Below are 23,673 nucleotides of genomic sequence, written 5' to 3' on the forward strand. Positions count from 1 at the left end.
TGATATCATTATCATGTCATGTGACCCCTCCCATTCACAGTCCACCTCTCTTGCTCTGAACAGTGAACACTCAGACAAAAACAAAGCCAGAACACGTCGGGCAACTAACCCTCTCCAGCACATCACAGACTGTCCCGCGCCGCTGACACTTGAGGGATGTCTGTAGCCCCGAGCTGATCAACTCACCCTCAGGTCATCCATCTCTGTCCTTAAAATAGCCAAACCTCCAAACAATCATTCATCCACTGCTGAGACAGTAGCTATAGGTGATATAGCTGTAGTTATTGGAACACTCTCTCCAACAAGCACCGTCAGAAGGGGATGACAGCCTGTCAGACATTGTCACAAGCAATTCTGGGACTCGCTCTCACATCTACACAGCCCTGACTCACCGGCAGAACATCACGCAGTGTTTCAGAACACAACACTTTTATCAACTTGTCCTGTGGCAAAGAGATACTCTAAACAAGTCTGTGCGGTTTCGGGCATCATGGGAGATAATATATGGGTGGTTTGCAAATAGAAATCCGTAAACAAACAAATGACATTCGCAGGATGCAATCAAACGACTTCCTTCGCTTCCTTTGTTAAGCTGACGAAAGAGACTGAAAACCACAGAATAACAGCCAGTGTGTTTACAATTTTTACAGTGTCCATTGTGTCAGATGAAATGAAATTACAAATGAGTGGCTTTTTCATTTTTCATTAGGGATGCATTGATATTAAAATTCTGGCTAATACTGATACAGAAAATTCGGTACAAAAAAAAACTTAAACTTAAATCAAACACACAACATTATAATGCATGCATGGTATATAAAATTAATTTTGTATTAGTAAATATTACACTTAAAAGTGTTAAATGTAAGCATTAGGAGATAATGTCAAAGCTAATGTAAATGAAAAAGAAAAAAAAACCCGAACATGTATGATTAAACATCCATCAATCAATACTGACAAATAAAAAAATAATATAATATAATATAATATAATATAAGCCATAATAACTGATATGGGACCAAATACATCAGGCAATTGTTCATAGCGGTGAGATGATACATTTGTTTTTTTGATGCATCAATTATAAAATATTTTTGAAATTAAATAAGAATAAAAATTATTATTTGCATTAAATAAGAAATATTCCTGAAATGTTTTAATAATTATAAATATTAATTTGGATAATATGACTAAATATTAAAGTATTAAGAGGAGGTGGTCAGTTTTTATGTAAAATTAATTATGAACTGACTTACAGTAGAAAAGAGTCCCTTCTGAATCACACTGAAAATCAATGATTAGTCAATCAAACCCTGATGTTTTCATTGCTTTTTCAAGTCTGTATGAAGTTCGTGACAGGAATCCTGCATCAAAGAAGCGGTCAAAATCAACAATGAAGCTCCACAATATTATGCCCCCCGCACAGACATTGATGGTTTCAGGTGTCTGCAAATAGATGCTTTAACACTGATAGCAGGGTGCTCACTTCCTAAACTGACCCTAGGGTGCTGGAAATAGCCGTGACACATGAGGCCGTTCAAAGAAAAGAGCAATCAGCTGTCCATTGCATACATATTCTATCATTAACTGTACTACATACAAAACACCCTCACAGGAACAAAATGCACACAGACACCCTCTTGAGTGCACACCACTCCTCCTCTAGTGCCAAGCAGTAATTTGATATTTTTAGATGGCACTGCTGTCTGTGTGGTGTTGGCGTGAGTAATAAGTGCTTTGGTGGATGGTTTATGGAAAATATTAGTTTAGAGGCTTCCATTCATGTTTCCCCGCTTGAAAGAGTTGGAAAGCTTAGGTGTTACGCTGTTAAATGTCACGCAACCACGCAGCTCGCAGTGTGATAAATGTTCAAATTAAGACATGTGGATGGCTGAGAAATGCAGATGAAAAGGCCTCGTGCTACTAATATAATTACTAATTTGTCATTAAAGACCCCATGAAATGGCTTTGACAAGTTCAGATTTCTTTTCTGTGCTGGCGAATAAGAGGTGAGGCATATCAAAAGGTCTGTCCTTTTCTTTTTTTACACAACCATAAACTATAAAACATGCTACTGCAAGTCATGGCAAAAATGCGTTATTCATACTGTACATGCAGTTTTTTTTTATCTCCCTATTAAAAAACACAATAAATGCTGCAAAAAAGCAGTTCATTCAAACATTTTTTGTGGGGCTAGTCAAGTAGGTGTCTGATAAATGTTCAGAAACTGTAATAAAGAAACAAAAGTCTCATTAATAGGCTAAATTCCATTCTAAAAAGTGCCATAGTAATTATTTATTTAAGTTTTTACACAGTTTTATCAAATATTAATATCTGGAAAAGTTTGAAAACAGTTTAACATGAAATTTTTATCTCAGATGACCGACTGTAGACCCACACGACTGTGTGTCAGGGTCAGTAAGTTGTAATAATATAATATGATATAATATAATTAGGGCTGTCAAACGATTAATCGCGATTAATCGCATCCAAAATAAAAGTTTGTTTTTACATAATATATGTGTGTGTACGGTGTATAATTATTTTCTATATATAAATACACACACATGCATGTATATATTTAAGAAATATTTGCATGTATATACTGTGTATATATATTTATATTATATATAATTTATATTATATATAAATATTTTATATATAAATAACACATTTTTTTAAAAATATATATGCATGTGTGTGTATTTATATATAGAAAATAATTATACTCCATACACACACATATATTATGTAAACACAAACTTTTATTTTGGATGCGATTAATCGCGATTAATCGTTTGACAGCCCTAAATATGATATAATATAATATGATATAATATAATATAATATAATCAAATATGCAATATTTATGGTTCTTTTTAAAAGTTTATTTACAATCAACTTAAAATGCGCAATAATAAAAGTTAATTTTCATCTTTAAGGCCGTATTTAAGCGTACTCCTAAAAGTTAACAGTCAGGCACACAGACTAAAATCCACAAAAATTTAATTGTATTTCATGTTGTCTTAAACTCCATAAAATTACATTTATCTGTTTGTTTGTTTTTCCTTCAGCTCTGTCTGATGTGAGCTTTATTTCATCATTTTTTTTCTTGCACCCTGAAGGAGGAAAAAGCTTTCCTTTTAAAAAAAAGGTCATTTCAGAGACATATTTGCCAAACCTATGTTCTAACGGCTCGGTGACAGAATGCCTACAGCAACATCTAGTGCACTAGAGGCAGCCCGTGGCCACTGCCAACCTGCCTTTCTACATTACCCTAACATGCCAACTGCCAACAGAAATTAGAATTTCAGATCTACAATTTATCATAAGTCAGACTAGATTTTTTATTTTTTTTACAATTCTGCCATCTCAAGATTGAGTGACAGAAAGATTCAGAGATGACAAACACATGACAGACTTGCGCACCATTTACTGACAGGTCCGAAATTTTCACCCATTACCTAGTGTGCGAGTGGCGCAACAGTGTCATCTGGGACTGGTGCCAGTTGCCGAGGAGTGACAGCTAGACAACAACAAGCAGCCATGTATTTCCATGGGACAAAAAGAGAAAACAAACCCTAGTCAGTTCTTTACACACTAAACTTGTACATACTGGCAAAGCACAAACTCGTTTGATGTCAAAAAGGGCATGTACAGGATGTTTCTGTTCTTCCTCCGGTTCAGGGTGAGGCTCTGTGGATTCCTCCACCGAATTTATTGGAGGGCGTAAACTCGCCCTCCAATAAAATGCCGTGGGCATTTTAGGCATTTCATTTTGTGCTCTTGTAACAAGAACCTAACTCTTAACACCACTTAACCTGGTCATAAATTGAGCCATGGGACTTCATTTAAAAACCCATTCACCTTCACGATAGCTTAATGGAGTCAGTGACTACTTCGAGAAGCCAAGTGTTTGCCATAATGTCTCATTTAGAAACATTTCAGAATGTCGCTATTTCATAAACAATGTCAAACTAATCTGGTCACCTCCTCTTCTCCTGCTTATGTCATGTTTTTTTGTTTAAAATCCCCTCTACGGTGGGAATTTAGCCACAATGTTCTGCTACAAACAGTACCATAACCTGTTCCGACATCTTCACAACAAAATCATGTCCCTTTACAAAGAATTAGCCATTGTGTTTAAAGAGCACCTCCCAGCAGTTCCTCAGACATATCAATGACTTATTGTTCCTTTAGTGCTGCAATGGGCATGCTAAATGGGCAACTTGCCTTCCTTTGAGAATGCCAAGCGAAGAGCCAAATGTTGTCGGGGTTACACACAAGGCTGAGCTGTGAGTACTGACATTCAAAGCTCAGAGGGAGCGTATTGTGAGAGTAGCAACAGGGAACATGGAAGATGGGTAATTCACTCCCTGTATTGTGGAAAACTCTGCCTCTTTCCTCATTCCAAATGTATAAATCACTATCATACTAAATCTTAGATACGTTTATTATTTTTTTATTAGCATCAAAAGTTATATTTGTGGCAAAGACTAAAAATAAACTAGAAATAATAAAAAAATTGTATACAAAAAAATACACTTAAAATCTTAATATTAGTTCTCAGTGAAATCTCTTAAGGTGCCAAGTTAAGGCTCTTTGCCTGCTCAAAATTTAGTGTAAATACATAATGCTGCACAAAAGCCAGATAAAATCATGCATGCTCTGCACCTTAGCTCCTATATAACAGTATATAGATGTAACTGCTGTGTAAAAGCATTTATGCCACCTTAAGGCTGAGGTTAAAAAGCTCTGTAAAGCGAGTACAACTACTCTAAAACCATTTGAGTCTCTGTATAAACAATCACTCAAAATTCTTGATAAGAAATCAGTAAATTTTCATCATTGCGCAATACTACTGTATATATATATATATATATATATATATATACACACATACAGACACACACACAACTGCACATTGGTCCACAATGGGGTGGAGAAAGAGGGGACTGTATTATTCCTCTCAGAAAATGTAAATTTAGTCAGTCTGTATTTTCAGTCAAAGCCGCAAGGGAATGGAACTCATTCCCATCAACAATTAGAAGATGGGATATATGGTTCTTTTCAGTTTCATCTTTAAAAAATGGTCACTTACTACACAGAACTGTCAACATTAGCATCTAATATTCCGATTTTAGTTTTTACTTTTTTATTGTAATAATTGCTCTTGGTTATTTGCTTTCTCCTGTCACCATCTCTCTTACCTATTGTGGCACAATATATGTTTAAATCACATGTTCTATTAATGCTTTAGCATGATTTCCACATGGAATAATGTACTTGTATTTTTTATTTGATAATGTAAAAGTGTTTTTTTTTGTTTTTTTTTCACTTTTTTCTATTGTGTGTGTGTGTGTGTACTGATGTAAGTCTTTTGTTTCTAGGGTGACTTTTTAACATTCTCTCATGGGTCAACAGATAAACAAAAATAGCCTTTTTGACTAATTCTGGAAATTTTCAGCCATGTTTATTAATGTGCACTGCCCCTGTAAACAAATAAACTTAAACCTCTGATTAAACCATCTCTGAAATGCTACTTCAGAAACGCTTCAGTCAACTTTACAGTGTTAATTTGGCATTAGACATAAAAAGAGCAGTGTGGTAAAAAGTAATCATACATCCGTAAGATTTAGCTTGATTTAACTGTTTATTCGCTTTGCATTGATTGGGGTTATATAACGTTTTTTGTGAATAAACTCATAAATCGCTGAGACCAAAAATGAACCTGGCCATTTCTTTTTTTTTAGTAAGTTCAACAACTCAGCAAACACTTATCAGATAGGCCCGGATACATAAACATGCACACATGGCACATGCTGCTGCACATGATGCTCTAGGATGAAATACTGGTTTTAAAGTCTCTTCATGTGTGTAAAAAAAAAACCATTCGCATGCAAGTTTATTATGACAGGAACTAATGATTGATTTTCAGGCATTAAGTGAATATTTGACATTCTGCCCATGTGTGATCTCAACAAAAGGTAAAGTCTGTTTTGTAGGTCCATAAAAGGACAGAAATCTAATATACCAATAAATGATATCAAGCACTGTGAGGAAGCATACAAGGCGTCCAGTATATTTGAATAGACTACTATTTGAATAAATCTTTTCATAGTCTTCTTGTGCTTATTCAGCTTTCATAGTATATTCCAACCAAGAGCAGACTGAACACTGACTGTAAATCGTACACTCTTACCAATATATACAATAGGAGATGAGGAAGGGATTCTAGACACATTGATTTCACATGTATGCATGATATTATTTATCCATATGGTCCTCAGATTTAACTGAATTAACTAGCCATTTTTATCCATTATTATATTTATATAATAAAGCTCTGTATGCTTTCAAATCACTCTCGCAGTACTTTGATGTCATACACCGATCAGTTTGCACAGCGCCACTTCAAGTCGAACACACCTAAGGGTGTGTTCACACTTGTAGTTCGGTATGCTTGGTTCGTTTGGTCTACTCTAGACCAAAAAAAAAAAAAACTTTTAGTCCTGGTCCACTTAGCGTTCAGATTGGCATTTTTATCACTGAACCTAAAGGCATAGGGATATGTTCACAACCTGATTGGTCGGCTTCGTATTGCCTATTTTGAGACGGTGTGGTGAAGTGATGAGTCCCAGCTTAGGACCCCAGTAATATGCCTGATCTTCTCGCGATTCTTAATGTAATCAATCAAACTTTAATTCATGTAATCTTTTATTTTTATCCTGATTATTTATATAGTTAAAGTGAAAGAAATTGCATTTTTAGGTATGTTTTGCGACATTGTTAATTGTTATTAAGCAATAAGGCATCATTTTTTTTATTACAAGCATGTCATGTCATAATTAATTCTTAAACAGAATTATGCTTGTATCATATTTGTTATCTAAGTTTTTATCGAAAAATATCCTAGATGGTGAAAAGAACGTTATCTCTAATCATTTTGGATAGCTGTACGCTATGTATGCTGTGTGCTGGGATTAATGTGCTCGTTGTATGTGCGTAACCTACTTGAGAACTCATGAAGAGCTTATAATATGTGTAAAGGAGTCAAAACAGCAGAAATGAAGTTTCCGTCACACACAAAATGAAGATCTGCTGCGAGGAGACGCGGTTCTGATGCCTGTATCGAACTGTGATGGATGGGCAACATCACGACTATGACTTTTTAGGGTCTCATCTTCCTGTTTTTGGTTCGCTTTCATGTCTTTGGTCTGTGTTGCATTCATATTTCATTCGAACCGCACCAGAGTTCAGTTCTTTTGGTGCGCACAAGGGTTTGGATGGCAGCGTTCACACTTATCCAAATGAACCGCACTTACAGAGCAGTCGCACCAGGGTTTGTCTTAAACAAACCAAACATACCAAGTGTGACTGTGAGCACACCCTTAAAGTCCTCGTGAACTGGATGTTGTTTAGCGCACCTCCTCTCAGTCGCAATCCCTCGCTTATTGCAGACTGATGGTTGGAGGGGAGCGGAGGTGATCATGTGGTACAAGTCGCAGCTCTCAGAAAATTACCAGTTTACACATTGTAATTACAAGTTCTACAAACACGTGACGGCTTTATACAGTTCAGAATCGTTAAGGTAATTACAACATGGCGTGAACACACCTATATTTAACAGCGGAATTCCTGGTGAAAAACTACATTAGCCATGATTCTGCAAAGATATCTCCACCAATCAGAGAATCGAAACAAATCACAAATTGTGCCAAAAGAATGACATATAAATGTCAATGCTTCTTGTGATTGTAGTTCTTTCCCTCATTAAAGTCTTATACCTACCTAATAATATTCATAATAACATACGACATAGGCCTAGTAGTCTTGTGACTATTCTAACAAACAAAAATCCTGCATTAAAGAAATGTTTTCATGTAAATTGCTCTTCTTAATTATTTATTATGTGGCAATAGTTTTATAAAACGCACAGGGGTCTCTCGTACCTTTTACACCTGAATTAATTACTTAGGCTACTAATTAAATAAGCAATTAATTACTGAAAGCAATATCACAGACCAGCGAATATTAGCTGATTACATGTGGCAAGAGGCAATTTATTTCCGTGTGACACTGCTGTGAAACTATAAACTACATTTGTGCGCTATATTTTGTTGTGGACCGTGAAAAAAAAAGAGTTTATAGTAAATAAGTGCTTCGACATTACAAAATATTACAACAGACAATCACGTGTATAACGTCTCTAAAAATCACTGTCTGCAGCCTGTCCGTTGCTGTCTGTCTCGACTAGTGCGACCTCTAACAAATACATAGCCTAAATTCACATTGGAACAAATCAACAAAAGCCCTGTCATTCACAAAACGAGCACCATGCTTAATACAAAGCGGTTAATAGCATTAAATACCAGTGGACAAATCTGACCCTGAGGAAAATTACGCAATCCCTTCTTAATATACAAGCACTAGGCTATAGAGACAATATCACCGCGTCTCAAAGCAATAATGCAGCTGCACACGCGAGTAATAAAGTAATAAACGGGCATTTTCCTATTCCTGAGCGCGTGGTGCTGAAAATATTCCCTGAGTGTCGCGTGAATCTAATCCATTGACGAATTATCGACGGTTTGACAGCGTTCAGTGACACAGCTCTTTTTACTTACCAAGAAGAAAATGTAGACCTCGGACGAGGCTTTAGGTGCTTCAGGCGACCAGTCTAAGAGCCCTTACTTTATATAGAGAAATTCGGCGAGGAGATTCCTAAAGGCTTCCTTCAGCTCTGGCGACCATGTTTGTCCTGACTGGCTGACTGACTGACTGTTGCTGGTGTGTGGCTGTGTGCATCCGGGCGCTTGGGGGATCAGGGGGCAGGAGCTTTCCGTGTACGGGGAAAAAAACGGGAAAGAACGTGTGGAGACGAACCAACGCAAAGTCCTGTCCCCTTCAACTGAAGTATCAGCCAAATGTCAGTGGATTCAAGCTAACTGGCGTTTTATTAGGTTTATTATGGGATGTTTAGATATTACAGAAATGTATCCTTGTGGGTGCACGAGCCACGAGGTCATTGTTTTTTCTGACGAAACCTTGTAATGTCTGGATCACTCAACAAGAGATCGATATCCATAATGAATATCCATTGGGATAAGAAAACACTAGGTATAAATTCTCAATTCGAAATATTGATATGTTTTATGTTTCCGGGCAGGTAGTTGATAGTATACGTACTGTTACGTAACAGCATTCGCGCGTTCTCAACACATGCGCGCCACACGAGACTGGGAAGTCCGACTCCTTTCCTCGAATCATTCGAGGAAAAGAGTCGTCGAATCGGTTCTGTTAAAGATTAATTTAAAAAAAACCTGTTAAAACGATTCAGCGGTTATTTTACACTCGGACGTAATTGCATAATCACGTGGTCCCTGGCATATTACACGCTAACGTTCAACAAATACGTTTTATTAGGGAGTTCGTTGTAATTTCATATGATTCATCTCATAAAAGTTTAGAACCTAAATATTTGTATTGCATTAAACAAACATATTGTAATATATATATTATATCACATTATGTGCATTTTAAATAGGGATAATTCAGGAGAATTGGTCCCAACCAATTTACTTAATTATTATCTTGAACGAATTGTTCAGACCAATTTTGTGATTCAAATGATTCATTGAACAAATTCGACTCTAACTCGGATTCATCAATCGGACATACACGACGAGACAAGTTCAGAAGTGCAACACCACAAGTTCACTGAGTTCATCCTAGATATTGATTTACATACATCATCAACCTATTAAGGTAACATTTAGGAATATAACATTATAACACGTTTACCTCTGTTAATTTCGACCAGACAGTGCACCAGTCAGAATTTTGTGCCATCGGGTTGCTTCAATATGTTAATAATAATAATAGAGGACGTTATTTCTTCAGTTCTTACAGTTTGATAACATTAACTCTATATAACTATATTCTACATAATGTATTTTGGCCGTTTTCATAATTAAAGTTAAATTATTCGAGAAGTTGATTGCTGTAGTAGTCCTATTGCTATTTTTCCTTCACATCAATCATATTCAAGTAGCCTACATTTAAGAAGATCAAACTCATTACTGCTATAAGAGATCATTTAAGATGCAGTTCGATCATATGCACTGGCCTATAGACTATTTATAGTGGCCGTTTGCATAATTTAAGTTAAATCAACTTGATTGTGATGTTTCATCCACATATATTTAAAGGGATAGTTCACCCAAAAATGAAAATTTTGTCATAATTTACTCACCCTCAAGTTATTCCAAACATGTATGAGTTTCTTTCTTCTATTGAAAACAAAAGAAGATATTTTGAAGAATGTTGGTAACCAGATAGTTGACGGTAGTAGTAGGAAAAAAATACTGTGGAAGTCTGTTTGGTTACTGACAGTCTTCAAAATATCTTCTTTTGTGTTCAGCAGAAAAAAACTCATACAGGTTTGGAATTGGAACAACTTGAGGGTGAGTAAATGATGACAGAATTTTCATTTTTGGGTGAACAGGTGACCAAAAAAAAAAAGCCAAACTTGGTGAACAGCGCTCTCTGCTGTTTCATCCCGACATGCAAATGTTGATTTAGTAAAACGAGAAGTGCTCGTTAAATAAAATAAAAATAAAAAACATTACAGTGAATAATGCTCATTTCTACATCTCACTAATAACATCCCTCTTGAATCATATAACAAACCGGTTGCTAGGGATTAAACAATAAGGCAGAAAACATTTTACATCCATTCATTTCAAGATATTCCTGAGTGGGCAGTGGCTGGCAAAGCCAAACAAAGCCCTTCTATGAGACTTTTTAATCTGAGGGAGGGAGTTTTAGTTTTGAGTCTACTAGCATAATTTAACATATGTTTAGAACAATCAATAGAAAATGGAGTAGGGTAACATGTTTTATACTTTACGCAGTTGGGCTGCAGGGCGTGATTTTTACTACACTAGATGGCGGTGGAGCTTTTTAAAAGTGCCTCAGAGAGTTCAACACTGCAGTGCCAGACAAATGTGCTAGACAGGGCTGATGATGAGAGCAACTAGTGTGATGATGAATTAAAGAGTGATTGTTGACTTATCTTCACAAGATCAATAATTGTGAAAACAAAATGTCAACAAATGAGGCGAGCAGTGCACATTTACTGTAAATCAAAAGTTGATATTTAGTCATACCTTACAGTCTTCCCATGAAAAAGGTAAATAAATTAAGGATAAAAAAAGATGGGTCTGGATGTTCTTACTAATAAATTAAAAATACATTTTATCGCCCTCCAGTTTATGATCACACAGATATAAATTGATAAACAGTGAAATCTTTTTGTTGTTGAGTAAATATGTTCATGCCTTATTATTGTAACATGAGCAAATGTGGGTTTTTTTATATCACTAATCCATCTCTACATTAACTAACACTGAACTGTATGTGACGATATAAATAAAAAGGGTTTATAAAAATATAAAAAGAAAAGATTCAGGTAAATTTCCACACAAGAGTTGGGTTAGGGTTAAAAAAGAGAGGAGGGTACTAATAGTGCCAGGTTAGTGAACTCGTTAATAAGTTGTCAAAGAGTTAAACAGCTTGGGACCATAATGATTAAAGTCCACTTTTTTAATTTTTTTGTGTTTAACAAGCAACCTGCAGTTATAGATGGACTATATTTTATTTAGTAATTATATTGCTATGGTATGCAGGGGCAACACCCTAAAATCTGTTCTGTAATACAGCAGTGAAGGGAATTAAGTGTCGAAATGTGATTCTTTAGTACAGAATGAACCTATATTCTGTGAAACAAGGTAAGTCACTTAAATTCACTTCACTCTGGGATTTGGAAGACAATAGGTGAGCTTACTTGTACTAAATGGCACAACACACACACACACACACACACACACACACACACACAAATCAGGAATGTGAATTATGTCCTGGTCAGAATGGGCAGAGAAGATTCTGATTGGCCGAGGGGGCTGTCAGCATTGAGGTTGAAAGCTTGTGGTCAGATTAAATTAGAGAATGAGAACCGTGCAGTAAAAAGAAGGACCAAAATAGCAGGAAGGACTCATTTCAAGCCTTGAGAAAATCTATCATGACTCTCACTGAGATTCTCTTCATCTTGACCGGGACTTGCACCGTCCTGGTTTTTGGAGGGAAACTATTATGCCTTCTTATGATGCTTGCCCCGAAGCTCTTCTGTCCTCTTTCTGAATCTTTTTTCACCTCTCTGGGGAAATGGGCAGGTGAGACATTTTGACTTTATTTCCTGTATTTTTGTCTTAAGCATGCATTTGTATTGATTTAACAGGCAGTCAAGTTTTGTTTAAATATTAAGATGTCATTCAGCAAAAAAAAAAAAAAACTTTTACTAAAATTACAATACTACTTTAAATCATGCTTAATAGATAATTAGTTTAAAAGCAAGTTATTAGTTAACAGTTAGAAATGTCATGATTTAAGCATTTAAGAAAATGCAATGTTTTTTGTATGTTGAAAACATGCTGCTGTGCCTTGAGGGACAACCGCTGGTTGAGAACAGTCAGACTGAAGCCAGCACTACCTTGCTTTTGTTCCACTGTTTGACCCTGGAACAAGTTTCTTGTCTCACTTTAAATTTTCACTCACAAAATGTCTTGCTTCCCTAAACAGGACTTTTATTGTTGGCAAAAGAGGGATCCTCTTTATGGCTTTCTTGAAATTATATAGTTTATGCAAGTTGAGCAACACAAAACAACAATTCCAGCCACTTTTTCCCAAGCTTCCTTTCCATTCCATTGCGGCACTGAGAGTGGCAGAGAACAAAAGGCAATTAGAACAGTATGTTCTAGGACGCTATTTCTCTATTCATTTCTTGATTTTGAATGGTTGTTCCTGTTCAGTTTAAAACAAATTAACCTTACTTTTTCTCTCTTTCCACAAGTAATTCTTTCACTTTGAGGCTTTGAAAGTGCTTCCTGGTGTGTGTGTGTGTGTGTGTGTGTGTGTGTGTGTGTGTGTGTGTGTGTGTGTGTGTGTGCGTGTGCATTACAATATCCCTTCCCAGGGGTGTTTTCTCGCATGTTAAGACATAGTGTATCTGCTGTTCTTTTCACTTTGAATAAATATTCATGCAGTGTTTTGCAATTTGTCCTGCACATTATAGATGTCACACAGTTGGTTTGGCCTGTATGAGTATATGTGTGTGTCTGTGTGTATATAATATTTATATAACACAACTTGATTGAGTTTAGGATTTCTGCGGGTTATCAAATGGGCACCCCCCTTCCTCGATGTTTCTTCAATTTAAGCCCATGACATCTCAGGGGGGCTCGACGGTAGAACCAGAGTCCTAGTTCCACCCCTGCTTTCTACCTCCAAAGTCAAGGTGTTCTTGGCCCTTCACCATGTTGGTTCTGCCACTGCTTGTTCTGTTTGATCCATATCCACCAGAATGCAAGCTTTGTCTGTTTGGGGATGTTTGCTACCAGCTGCTTCCTAGCCTTGCTGCCAATCCCAAGCAGTCTAATGGTCCTCCAAAGTGACTGCCCTACGAAACCCCTACAGCCAACCTCCACTGACAGGTTCCAAGCCTTCCTTTCCGTTGGCACTCGAGAATCAAAGCCTGATATTTCTTAAGCTTACGCTTGTGTGCATCTTCCATCCTCTCTTCCCAGGGTGCTGTCAGCTAAATAAGTACCGCCTGCTTGGTGCCCTTTGACCAGAGCACAATATCAGGTCTGAGGCTTGTATGGATTATTTCCTCTGGGAATTTGAGTTGCTTCTTAAGGACTGCCCACATCTTCCAGTCGTTTGCCGTGGCCCAGACTCCTTTACTCCTCCTGTCTGTTGCTGTGCTCTCTCCAGACCTAAGGAAATGGATTAAACAAGGCCCCTCAAAAAGTAGTTTTGGCTTCTTTCTTGCCCGCTTCACCCCGACAGCAGCTTAGTTAATATTTGGTCATGTCTCCACCAAAATTTCCCAATCACCAAACTTGACCTGCACGAGGAGAGGACGTGCTCAAGATTAGCTGGCCTTCCCCAGAGTATGCAGGTGTGGCTCTCTGTCAACCGCCATGTATGAAGGTTTGATGGAGTAAGTAGGACATTATATATGCAACACAACAGAAACTCTCTTCCATGCTCCTGATGTCCTGCAAGGTCAGAACCCTTTCCCGAACACTTTCCCAACTCGTCCAGCTGCCCTGCTTTTTCATGGCTGCAGACTTAACATGTCGACTTCCCTCAATGCTCTGCCGGATAACCCCTTGCGACCCGTTCTAACCTCAATGTCCGCCTGACGTACTCTTGTGTCTTTACTGTTTCGCAGCATCATAGCCTGCCATGTTTTTGTTAGCTTATACTCCTCCACCACTGATGTTACTGGCAGCTGCAGCTTGCTGCCTGTGCTATACTGGCCTATGGAGCAGAAGCTTAATGGAAACATGCTGAACCATCTCCTCAAATAGTTAAAATAGTCCAACCTCTCCACAGTAGAGACAGGTACCTCATAAATGAGCAGTGGCCAGATCAATCTGGGTAGGACCCTTTGCTGGTATCCCCAGGCCTTATACTTGCCAGGCAAGCCGCTCTTCTCCAGGGATGTCATCCAGGTTTTAACTTCCTTAAACAATTCCATCACACTCTGCTTGTCATTGAGGTCTGCCATGTACCACTTTCCCAACCTCTCCACTGACTTTCCTTGGACTGTTGGAATGGTGTTCTCTTTGACCTTAAAGTGAAACCGATCCTGGATGTGTTCCCTCCTCAACACCAAACTTCTGGAATTTGCGGGTTTGAACTCCACCCTTGCCCAATCGGCAAGCTTAATAAGTCCATTGTCCATGTCCATAAGTCCTGATTTTACCGTGATGGTCAAGTCATCCATGAATGCTCTGATAGGCACCTGTTGGGTGCCATCTGCCAGTACTGTAACTTATCGGCTGACTTGACAAGGAGATTCATTGCTGCTGAGAACAGAATGACTAGCCTCTATCAGTCAGTGGTAAATTTCCCGCAGGTGAAACACATGTTAACCTTACTGAAGTTGCACATCATTTATTAATTTATAATAATTATAATAAATTATAAAACTGAGGCAAGCCAAATGAAGATTGAATGGTTCACATTTACAAAGTTTTTTCATTAAAAATATTTATCTTGAGATCTCACTGAGATTGTGAAGCAGGGTACTACTTGTACTTCTTGTACACACAACCAGTGCTGCAAAGAAAGAACGAAAGCATGGGAAACCACTTAAGTAAAAAAGACACAAAAAAGTAATTTTCCCACATGGAAGATAACACCCGGATATTAGTTCAAATCTCTCTAGTCTGCAATGAAAGCATGAAGGCAGTAATTACATCATCATGTCCTCTATATTATACACTGGCCATCCCACTGGCCCTCCAGCACCCTTTTTCCTCCCACTCTCTTGTACAATGTGAACTTCTATGATGGTCTAATAGTCAGTGGTGGAGAGAAGATGCAGCTCCAAACTTTCAGAGAGACTTCACACATATGCACCACCCATACTTCCACATTGTTTATTAAATTGGTGGGTACACACAGTCTGTCCAAGAACATGCTGTTAAAACACTGACTGCCTATCGTCTGAAGCGTGTGAGATTCTTAGAGGGAGTGATAGGAGATAGATTATCACATTCTTAATACACTTGATACGAGAGCTTATTTTCTATAATAAAATGTTAATTATGTGGTCGTAGTTGTTTACATTGAAACATTTATTTTTTTAAGTATTGTTAAATCGTTTTATTTTCTCACCTTGAATAGGTTGTTGATCACATTAGTTCACAATGTGACACAGAAATAATTATTCTTACCGTTTACGATTTCAAGAATAATACTGAATATTTCTTCTGTTTCAGTGGTCACTGGAGGGTCAGATGGAATAGGCAGAGCATATGCAGAAGAGGTAACAAGACTATTGCCTATGTGAAAACTATTTTATTATGACTATGTCTTGATATTAGATTAGTTTAATAATTAAGTATAAGGATAAAAAGGTAACAGTAAAATGTGTTCATGCTTATCTTTATAATGACCAAATAACATACACTGACTACACTAATTATTACTTTTATTCTGCAAGGATGCATTAAATTGATCAAAATAAATGACAGTAAAGATATTTATAATGTAAAAAAAAATATTTCTATTTCAAATAAATGCTGTCTTTTTGAACTTTCTATTCATCACAGAATAATGAAAAAAAATAATGTATCATGGTTTCCACTACAATATTATCACAATGCAGGCAAGCGAAGAGGAACAGAGAAACTCCTTTGCAGCAGATTTAGTTTATTTACAAAAACAGCAATCCAGAAGGCAAAAATCAGTCTAACAGCTTCATACGTGTAAAGACAATTCAGGATAAAGAGAAGAACCAAACCGAGGGCTTAAATACATGGCTAAATGAGGAACCAAACCAGACTCAGGTGAACATAATCAATTAACCAATGAGTAACCACAGAAACCAACTAGCAACTGGAACAAAGGGAACAGGAACTAAACATAGTCGGAAACACGAGAATCAAAGGGAAAACAACAAGTGTCCACACATACAACATAACTGTTACAAATATGAAGCAGAAATAAAAAGTGTTAAGCAGCACAAATGTTTTCAACATTGATAATAATAAGTTTTGATTCACCAAATCAGCATATTAGAATTATTTCTGAAGGATCATGAGACACTGAAGACTGGAGTAATGTGAAGTAGGCCTGTAACCAATCTGGACCAGGAAGTAATCTTTAGTTTAGGCTGCTCCAAATTCTTTGTTAAGATCCCATACTGTAGCTCATCCCCTATAGATATATAGGCTGTTTCCATAAGACTTTACAATCTTTGTATTTCCTGTCTTTCTGTGCAGCTTTCAAAACTAGGTATGAATGTGATTGTCATCAGCAGAAATCAAGAGAAGCTTGACAGGGCAGCCAGGAAGATCGGTGAAGCGTTTATTGTTGAAGTTTCAGTTTCTTAGCTTTGTCTGTATTCTTAGAGCTCATTTTTAACCTGCCTTCTTTTCTTGTTCTGACAGAGCTCACTACAGGAGGGAAAGTCAAAGTAATAGCTGCTGACTTCACCAAAGACGATATATATGGACACATTAAAGAAAACATTGAGGGTTTGGATATTGGTATTTTAGGTCAGTAGGTATCAGATATCTCAATGTGTCAAATTTTGAGCTGCAGTTATATTAAAAACAGTAACGTTACTGTTACTTTTCTTTAAACACAGTGAACAATGTTGGGATTCTACCGAGCCAAATACCCTGCAAGCTACTTGAAACATCTGATTTGGAAGAAGTGAGGTCACCTATGGTTCATACAATCATTGTTCATGCATTTATCTTTATAAATACTAAGAGTTTGTATTGTTCCTGTATTGTATGTCCTTCTCAGCACTGCACATTTTTGATATCTCCGTGATTTAAAGTGGGCATGAAACTACAGTATATGCTACTAGTATCGGCTCCCATTAAAGGTTGGGTAAGCAATATTTGAAAAACGCTGTTTGGAATTTAGTCGGACTGACACAAACAAACAACAACAAACGTGTATAGCCAATCAGCATTAGGGGGGCGTATGGCAGGGGAGGAGAGAGAACGAGCAAGAGGGAGATTTGAAGAAAGACTGCAGAAATAGAGATGAGAGACAATACAAAAGAGATAAACAAAAGAAATCACTGGAAAATGAAGGGTTATGACTGGGCAAGAGCTTTAGGACCCGCGTTAATATTAGAAAAGCTTTACAGCGCTGGAGAGAGCTAAGCGGGAAGACCTGAAAACAGACTTTTGATTCCGCTCCTGGGAAACACTGGGTTTGAGTGTCATTGTGTGTCTGGAGCTGCTGTGCTGTTGGCAACTAACAACCAATTCTTGTTTGTAATTACTATTGTGTACTGTAAGTGCTTCCTTGTCATTCGTTCATCATCTGCGCTTTATTTTTCTTGAAGCTTTATTTTGTTGCGCTTCTGCTATGATAAACAGACATCCACTCTTGGATTGCGTGTGTAATGGAGGTCAGTTAGTGAGAGTCGCGCTCACGATTGCTTGGGAATGTGGTGTTTAGCATCATTGTTAGTGCACTTGCCTCGCATGCCGGCGATCAGGGGTCGAGACAGACTCGGAGCAGGGCGGTTAGGATTGGAGGGTGACTTTTGGAGGCGGAGCAATGAAGAGAGAGGTGTGTTTGGGTTGATTTCAAATATCAACAATGTCCAACAGCTTTTTTGAATTATCGCTTACCCCACGTTTAACAATGTAGTAGTAATTATTTTAGATATTAGTAATAGAAAAATGCCCACCGTAAAACTAAATGGAAGCATGCTTTAATTAAATATCACAAATATCACAAATGAAATTCTATCAAGCAATAGTTGTAGATATGGTTGGCCTATTACAAAGTATTTATCAGAAACTGTTGTTTATGTTTCATGTGGTGGCCTCTAGAGAATACATGATGTTATCAACTGTAATGTAAAAGCCATGGTTAAGGTGAGTAAATGCAAACAGAACTGCACATTATAATTATTGTGGGCTCAGTGAAGAAATGCTTATGTTGCTCTGTTTTAAAAGTGTCTGCTAAATGCATACATGTAAATGTAACTGGGTCTTTACCACTCACTCGTATACTGAAATAGATAAGGAAGTCAACTAGTGGGTCGCAGTGGTCACATCCAAAATTGAGTCACAGCTCTGACAGGGTTGCCGAAAACAAGGAAAAAATGCAATTAATTAAATGCAATGATATAATTCTGCATAGTTAGCAAAAATGCAAGTTTATAAACTTTTAAAAGTCATCAAAGTCCATCAGAAAAATTGTAAATTCTCAGCATAAAATGGAAGTTGGAAGTTACAATAGTCTTTTCTTACCTATTGTGACAAATATCTGAGTGAAATGCCTTCTCGAACAAGAAAAAAATGAAGGACGGGACTTGATTTTGTCCATGGGGAATTGATTAGATGGTTGTAGTTTGCTATGATCTGATGTGAGTGACAGGTTGTCCCGCCCTCACACCAGTAAACACATCATCAGAGAAGAGAAGAGATGTTGCTGCAAGAGAGAGGGGAAGTTATTTTGATGAGGGCACATGAATTTAAAATAAATAAATAATATATACAGATAAATCATTTGTAATAAATAGAGTTGTCAATTTCATGGTGATTTTAAGTGTAATGACAGATCAGTTTAATATTAATACATTTTAGTGTTTGAATTTTTTTTTTGGTTGAAAGTTTGGATGTAAAACGTAAAAGCCAGTTGAGAACCATTGGTTCAGTGCTAAAGAGTTTTAATAGAATGCACTCACATGGTTTTCCTCCATTTTTAGATGTGCAGAATTGTCCTACCAGGAATGCAGCAAAGGTTTGGCCTTCTCTGTTGACCTCACTAGTTTTCTTGTCATTTTTCACACATATTTTGGTTACACTTTATTTTGATGATCCCCTTTAGACACTCCGTTGACTGTAAGTAATGTTGTTCAACTAACTGAGTATTAGTAGACTGTTAGATGTAGGGTTAGGGTTAGTAGAATAATGTGACGTAGTTGCAAAGTTACTAATAGTCAGTAGAATGTCAGTTGGGGACCATCACAATAAAGTGTTAGCAGATATTAAGCAGAGTCTACAATACTCTAATGAGAGTTAGTGGACATAGGTGCAATGTTACTTGTAGTCAACAGAGTGTCTAAAGGGGATCATCAAAATAAAAAATGCCAGAATTTTAACATATGACAAGCCCACTGACAATTAGTATTTCCTTAGAGGAAGAGGAGTCATTCTGAATGTGTCTTCTGGAATAGCCAAAATACCTTGCCCTATTTACACCTTGTACTCAGCATCAAAGGTAAAAAAAAAGAAAAGAAAAAAAGAGCAAAACATCTATACACAAAGTTGAAAAGCACATTATTAGCAATGTCAATATAGCAAATCAAAAAATATTTCTATATATATATATATATATATATATATCTTTTCAGGTTTTTGTTGAGAGATTTTCACAGGGTCTTCAAGCAGAATATAAATCCAAGGGAATTATTATTCAGGTAGAATACAAAACTTTCTACACTACTAACCACACAACAGTTAAATAATGTGTTTTTTGTTTGTGTGTGTCAAATTTACATATCTGCTAACCAGAAGTGAGATATCAATGTATTTTTTTTTTTCTCAGACGGTGGCTCCATTTGGGGTTTCAACATCAATGACAGGACATCAGAAGCCAGATATGGTTACATTCACAGCTGAGGAGTTTGTGAGGAGCTCATTGAAGTATCTTAAGGCTGGTGACCAAACATATGGCAGTGTCACTCATACCATATTGGTAATGACCTCTGTTTATTAATATAGTTAAAGAGCACTCTTAAAAATAAAGTTTCTTTATTAGCATCAGTGGTTCCATGACAAACCTTCAACATTTATGGAACCTTTCCATTGCAGAAAAGGTTAGCCTATTTATTTATAGTGGGAAATGTTGTTTAGATTGTTAAAACGTTCTTCACGTTAAGAAAAAAATGGTTCTTTTAAGAACTGTTCACTGAAAGGTTCTCTTTATGGTTATTCTATGTATGGCACCTCTGTGAAAACCCCTTTTTTTAAGAGTGTGTGTGATTTCTGTGCATGTATTGTTTCTGACCAACGTGTAATTCTCCTATAGGGCGGGATTGTGCAGTCCATTCCCACCTGGGTCCTGCAGAGTGAAGCGTTTCAGCATCACTTTAAGGAATATGTGAAGGAAAGGGTCGAAAGCTGAGAGTTGTCATTCTCTAAGTATATAGAGTATATAGAATTGAACATTTAAACACCACAACTGTTGTGGATAATAGTTTTGTTTGCACTAATTATGACAATACAGTATGCAAAAAATCTAAGACTGTGAAAGAAAGTGTGAGGACGAAACAACTGTCAAGAGTCCACGGTCCTTCAAAATATGCTATATCAGTGTTGATAATGGAATGTAATAATTATTAATCATAATCATATCAGTAGACAGGAGATAGTTGAATGGAACTGACCTTGATAACATTAACAGAAGGTCAGTTTCACAAAGGCCAAATGACAGTCGAAGAGATGTGACCTTGTAATTTTTTTTTGGTCTATATTTTAAGGTTAGAAAATGTTTGGTCTTATTTAAAGAGCAAAATCATGTTTTCATTTGAAATATCCAGTTATTTGGCGCCACATAGTGGTTAAATGCACTTTCACATGATCTTTAAAGCTTGAAGATGATGCACTTTTTCCTCATTATCCCATTATTTTGACTTTTATGTTAACTAATCACTGCAAAGCTAATAGCTGCAATGACGCACAAGAACGCACATTTTATTTATTTATATGGATATAGATATTAACATATCTTAGATCAATTTTAAGAACAGTTAGCCAGAGTCAGTCTGCAGATTTGAGTTGAATTTAACACAGACATTACACATTTCACAACGCCACACACTACACACTTATGGATCTTTCTGTAAAGTAATCTCTAAATATCTCATTTAACTTTAAAAAAGAGCTGCTAGTTTTGTTTCTGACACTGACATGCGGCCAGCAGAGGGCATATTTTTGACTCACATTGAAGCGGTCACATGTAGTGTGTGGATTCAGATTTCAAAGATCTCTTGAAGATGCTGAGCAGGTAAAGGACACAGTCTGATGGGGGATTTCCATTTGAGATGTAGCCGTTAATAAAGATGTTCACCCTTAAGCGTGCTGTCCTGATTGAAATACTGCTGACAGGATAACAAGTTTCCACTCACATTAAAGGGGTTTGTGTTTTTATACAGGGAATTTCCACTGATAATTTATAATGATACTGCTTGTAACAGAAAAGACATTTATGTGGAATAAGGCTAAGGCAATAATTAAAATAAAAAACACCGGGGAATTTATTGTGTTCATCGTGTCTAAGCTATGCTTGCTTTGACTTTTTTAAAAACATGCTTCCAAGTTGCAGATAAGCAAAATAAAAGTTGCGAACCTAATACCCCAAATCTTGCGGAAACCACTAACTATATATCAAAACAAATGAATGTGGTTTAAACAGTGTACAAACTGTTTCTTAAAATAGCCTCACTTTCTCCATTCCATTATTTTGCTAGATGACTGGTTTGTTTCTATTTCATTTCATTAATTGGTTTAGATTAATTAATTAACTGCTATATAGTTAATTAATCTAAATGAGCCAACTTTTCACTATCTAAAATTTTACTCAATAGTTCCCTATAGTTGTTGACTCCTTTGTTTTGCTAAGGCTAATTTTATTGCTCACATTTTATGTATCCTAAATACAAATAAATCCATAAAAGTATTTGTGAAAAGTAGCAAAAATATATTCCAAGTGGGGGGAAAAAAAATCCTGATTTTTTATTTATTGAAATGAATCTTTCAGATAATAACTTTCAGATGTTTTGTTTTGTTTTGTTCACCCATAACTTCAGACCACAGTTTGAAGAATAATGCCCTGGTGACTAAGAAGTACACTTTAGCATATTTTTTAGCCTAATTATATACTCTGAAAGACTAAGAGCAAACTGAATGTAATATTTTCGGACACTTAATTGCATGTAATTTACAATTAAATGAAAACGAATTATAATTTATATTAAATGCAATTAGTTTAAATTACTTTATTAAGATTAAGTACATCTTTATATGTAACAATTACTTCTATTGACTTTTTCTGCCATATCTGAATAGCAATTATGGTAGGCTAACTAAGATATTCTTTAATGTCATTTCCATTCAAACTTGTATGTTAAATATATTTGTAATTACACATTAGTAATGATGAAGTAGCAATTTAAATATTTAACATTTAAATATAACCTATATTAATTTTTAATGTAATATCAAATAACACACAAGTACTACTTTGCATGTACTTTAGTATGATAGTCAACACATAAAAATAAGTGTACTTTAAAGCATGACAGAAGATACAAAGGGGTCATTAACACAACACCGTTTTCGATACCGTTATCGTCTCTGTGTAAACTACAAAAAAGCAAATTTGTGAAAACGGTGACGTTTGCACATGCGTTCCTGTTCAGTCAATGGGCGTATAGTGTTTGTTTAGACATCGACAACTACTGGCCTGGATGCACAATACAGCCACTGTACAACGACACTGACCAAGCAAATAAATATAGCAACCACTAGGATAAAAACAACAAATTATTTCCACGTTTCGTCGTTTTTTGCCAATGTGTATTTTTTATGTACGGACAGCATATACTCTCTTTCTCCCACTCTCTCCCAGACTCTCACTCAAACGCACCAACACGATCTCATGAAAGTGCGTATCTATAGCACGAATGATATTTCTCGTATCATTTATACAAACATCTTGGGTAGGATTAGGGATGAGGAGGGCGTGCATGTTACACGCCATAAAGTGCGTATCATATGTACGCGAAAACTCATTTTGGCGTATAAATGATACGAGAAATATCATTCGTGCTATACGCACTTTCATGAGATCGGGCTCCAACGCACACACATACTAGCCTGACTACGTCAGACTTCCTACTTCCGCTAATTTCATTTCGCTCCTGTAGTCAGTCTGAGATAGCAGCGTATCTTTCAGTTTTCCACCGGCCTGAAAACAGCCGGGCCAATCAACGAACAGAGGGCGGGCTGAGAGCCGTGACGTAGACGCTGATTGTACCGTGGTGGATGCGTA

At 36.7% G+C, this 23,673-nt stretch overlaps 2 protein-coding genes across 4 annotated transcripts in view; one reads left to right on the plus strand and one right to left on the minus strand.

Annotated features, from left to right (window-relative positions):
• Positions 1 to 8,785, minus strand: part of slc20a2 (solute carrier family 20 member 2) — a 49,195-nt gene extending 40,410 nt beyond the window's left edge. Inside the window, exon 1 of the mRNA XM_079896936.1 lies at positions 8,628 to 8,785. The gene's annotated coding sequence lies outside the window, so the exon portion shown is untranslated. The remainder of the gene's footprint in view (positions 1 to 8,627) is intronic.
• A 75-nt stretch (positions 8,786 to 8,860) lies between these two features.
• On the plus strand, positions 8,861 to 21,696 carry hsd17b3 (hydroxysteroid (17-beta) dehydrogenase 3). 3 transcript variants are annotated; one of them, XM_079896949.1, is made up of 11 exons: positions 8,861 to 8,929; positions 15,858 to 15,904; positions 16,863 to 16,938; positions 17,031 to 17,138; positions 17,231 to 17,298; positions 18,444 to 18,488; positions 19,325 to 19,359; positions 19,758 to 19,839; positions 19,973 to 20,038; positions 20,167 to 20,316; positions 20,650 to 21,696. In XM_079896949.1, the coding sequence occupies exons 3-11, from the start codon at positions 16,878 to 16,880 to the stop codon at positions 20,743 to 20,745; spliced, it is 711 nt and encodes a 236-aa protein (XP_079753075.1). In that variant the 5' UTR covers positions 8,861 to 8,929; positions 15,858 to 15,904; positions 16,863 to 16,877; the 3' UTR covers positions 20,746 to 21,696. The 3 variants fall into 3 exon arrangements, with proteins under 3 accessions (XP_079753075.1, XP_079753074.1, XP_079753073.1); XM_079896948.1 differs by lacking the exon at positions 8,861 to 8,929 and adding an exon at positions 9,664 to 9,715; XM_079896947.1 differs by lacking the exon at positions 8,861 to 8,929 and adding an exon at positions 11,969 to 12,236.
• The last annotated feature ends 1,977 nt before the right edge of the window (positions 21,697 to 23,673 follow it).

The sequence above is a fragment of the Squalius cephalus genome, assembly GCF_949319135.1.
Source record: "Squalius cephalus genome assembly, chromosome: 16".
In the NCBI taxonomy this organism is placed as follows: Eukaryota; Metazoa; Chordata; class Actinopteri; order Cypriniformes; family Leuciscidae; genus Squalius; species Squalius cephalus.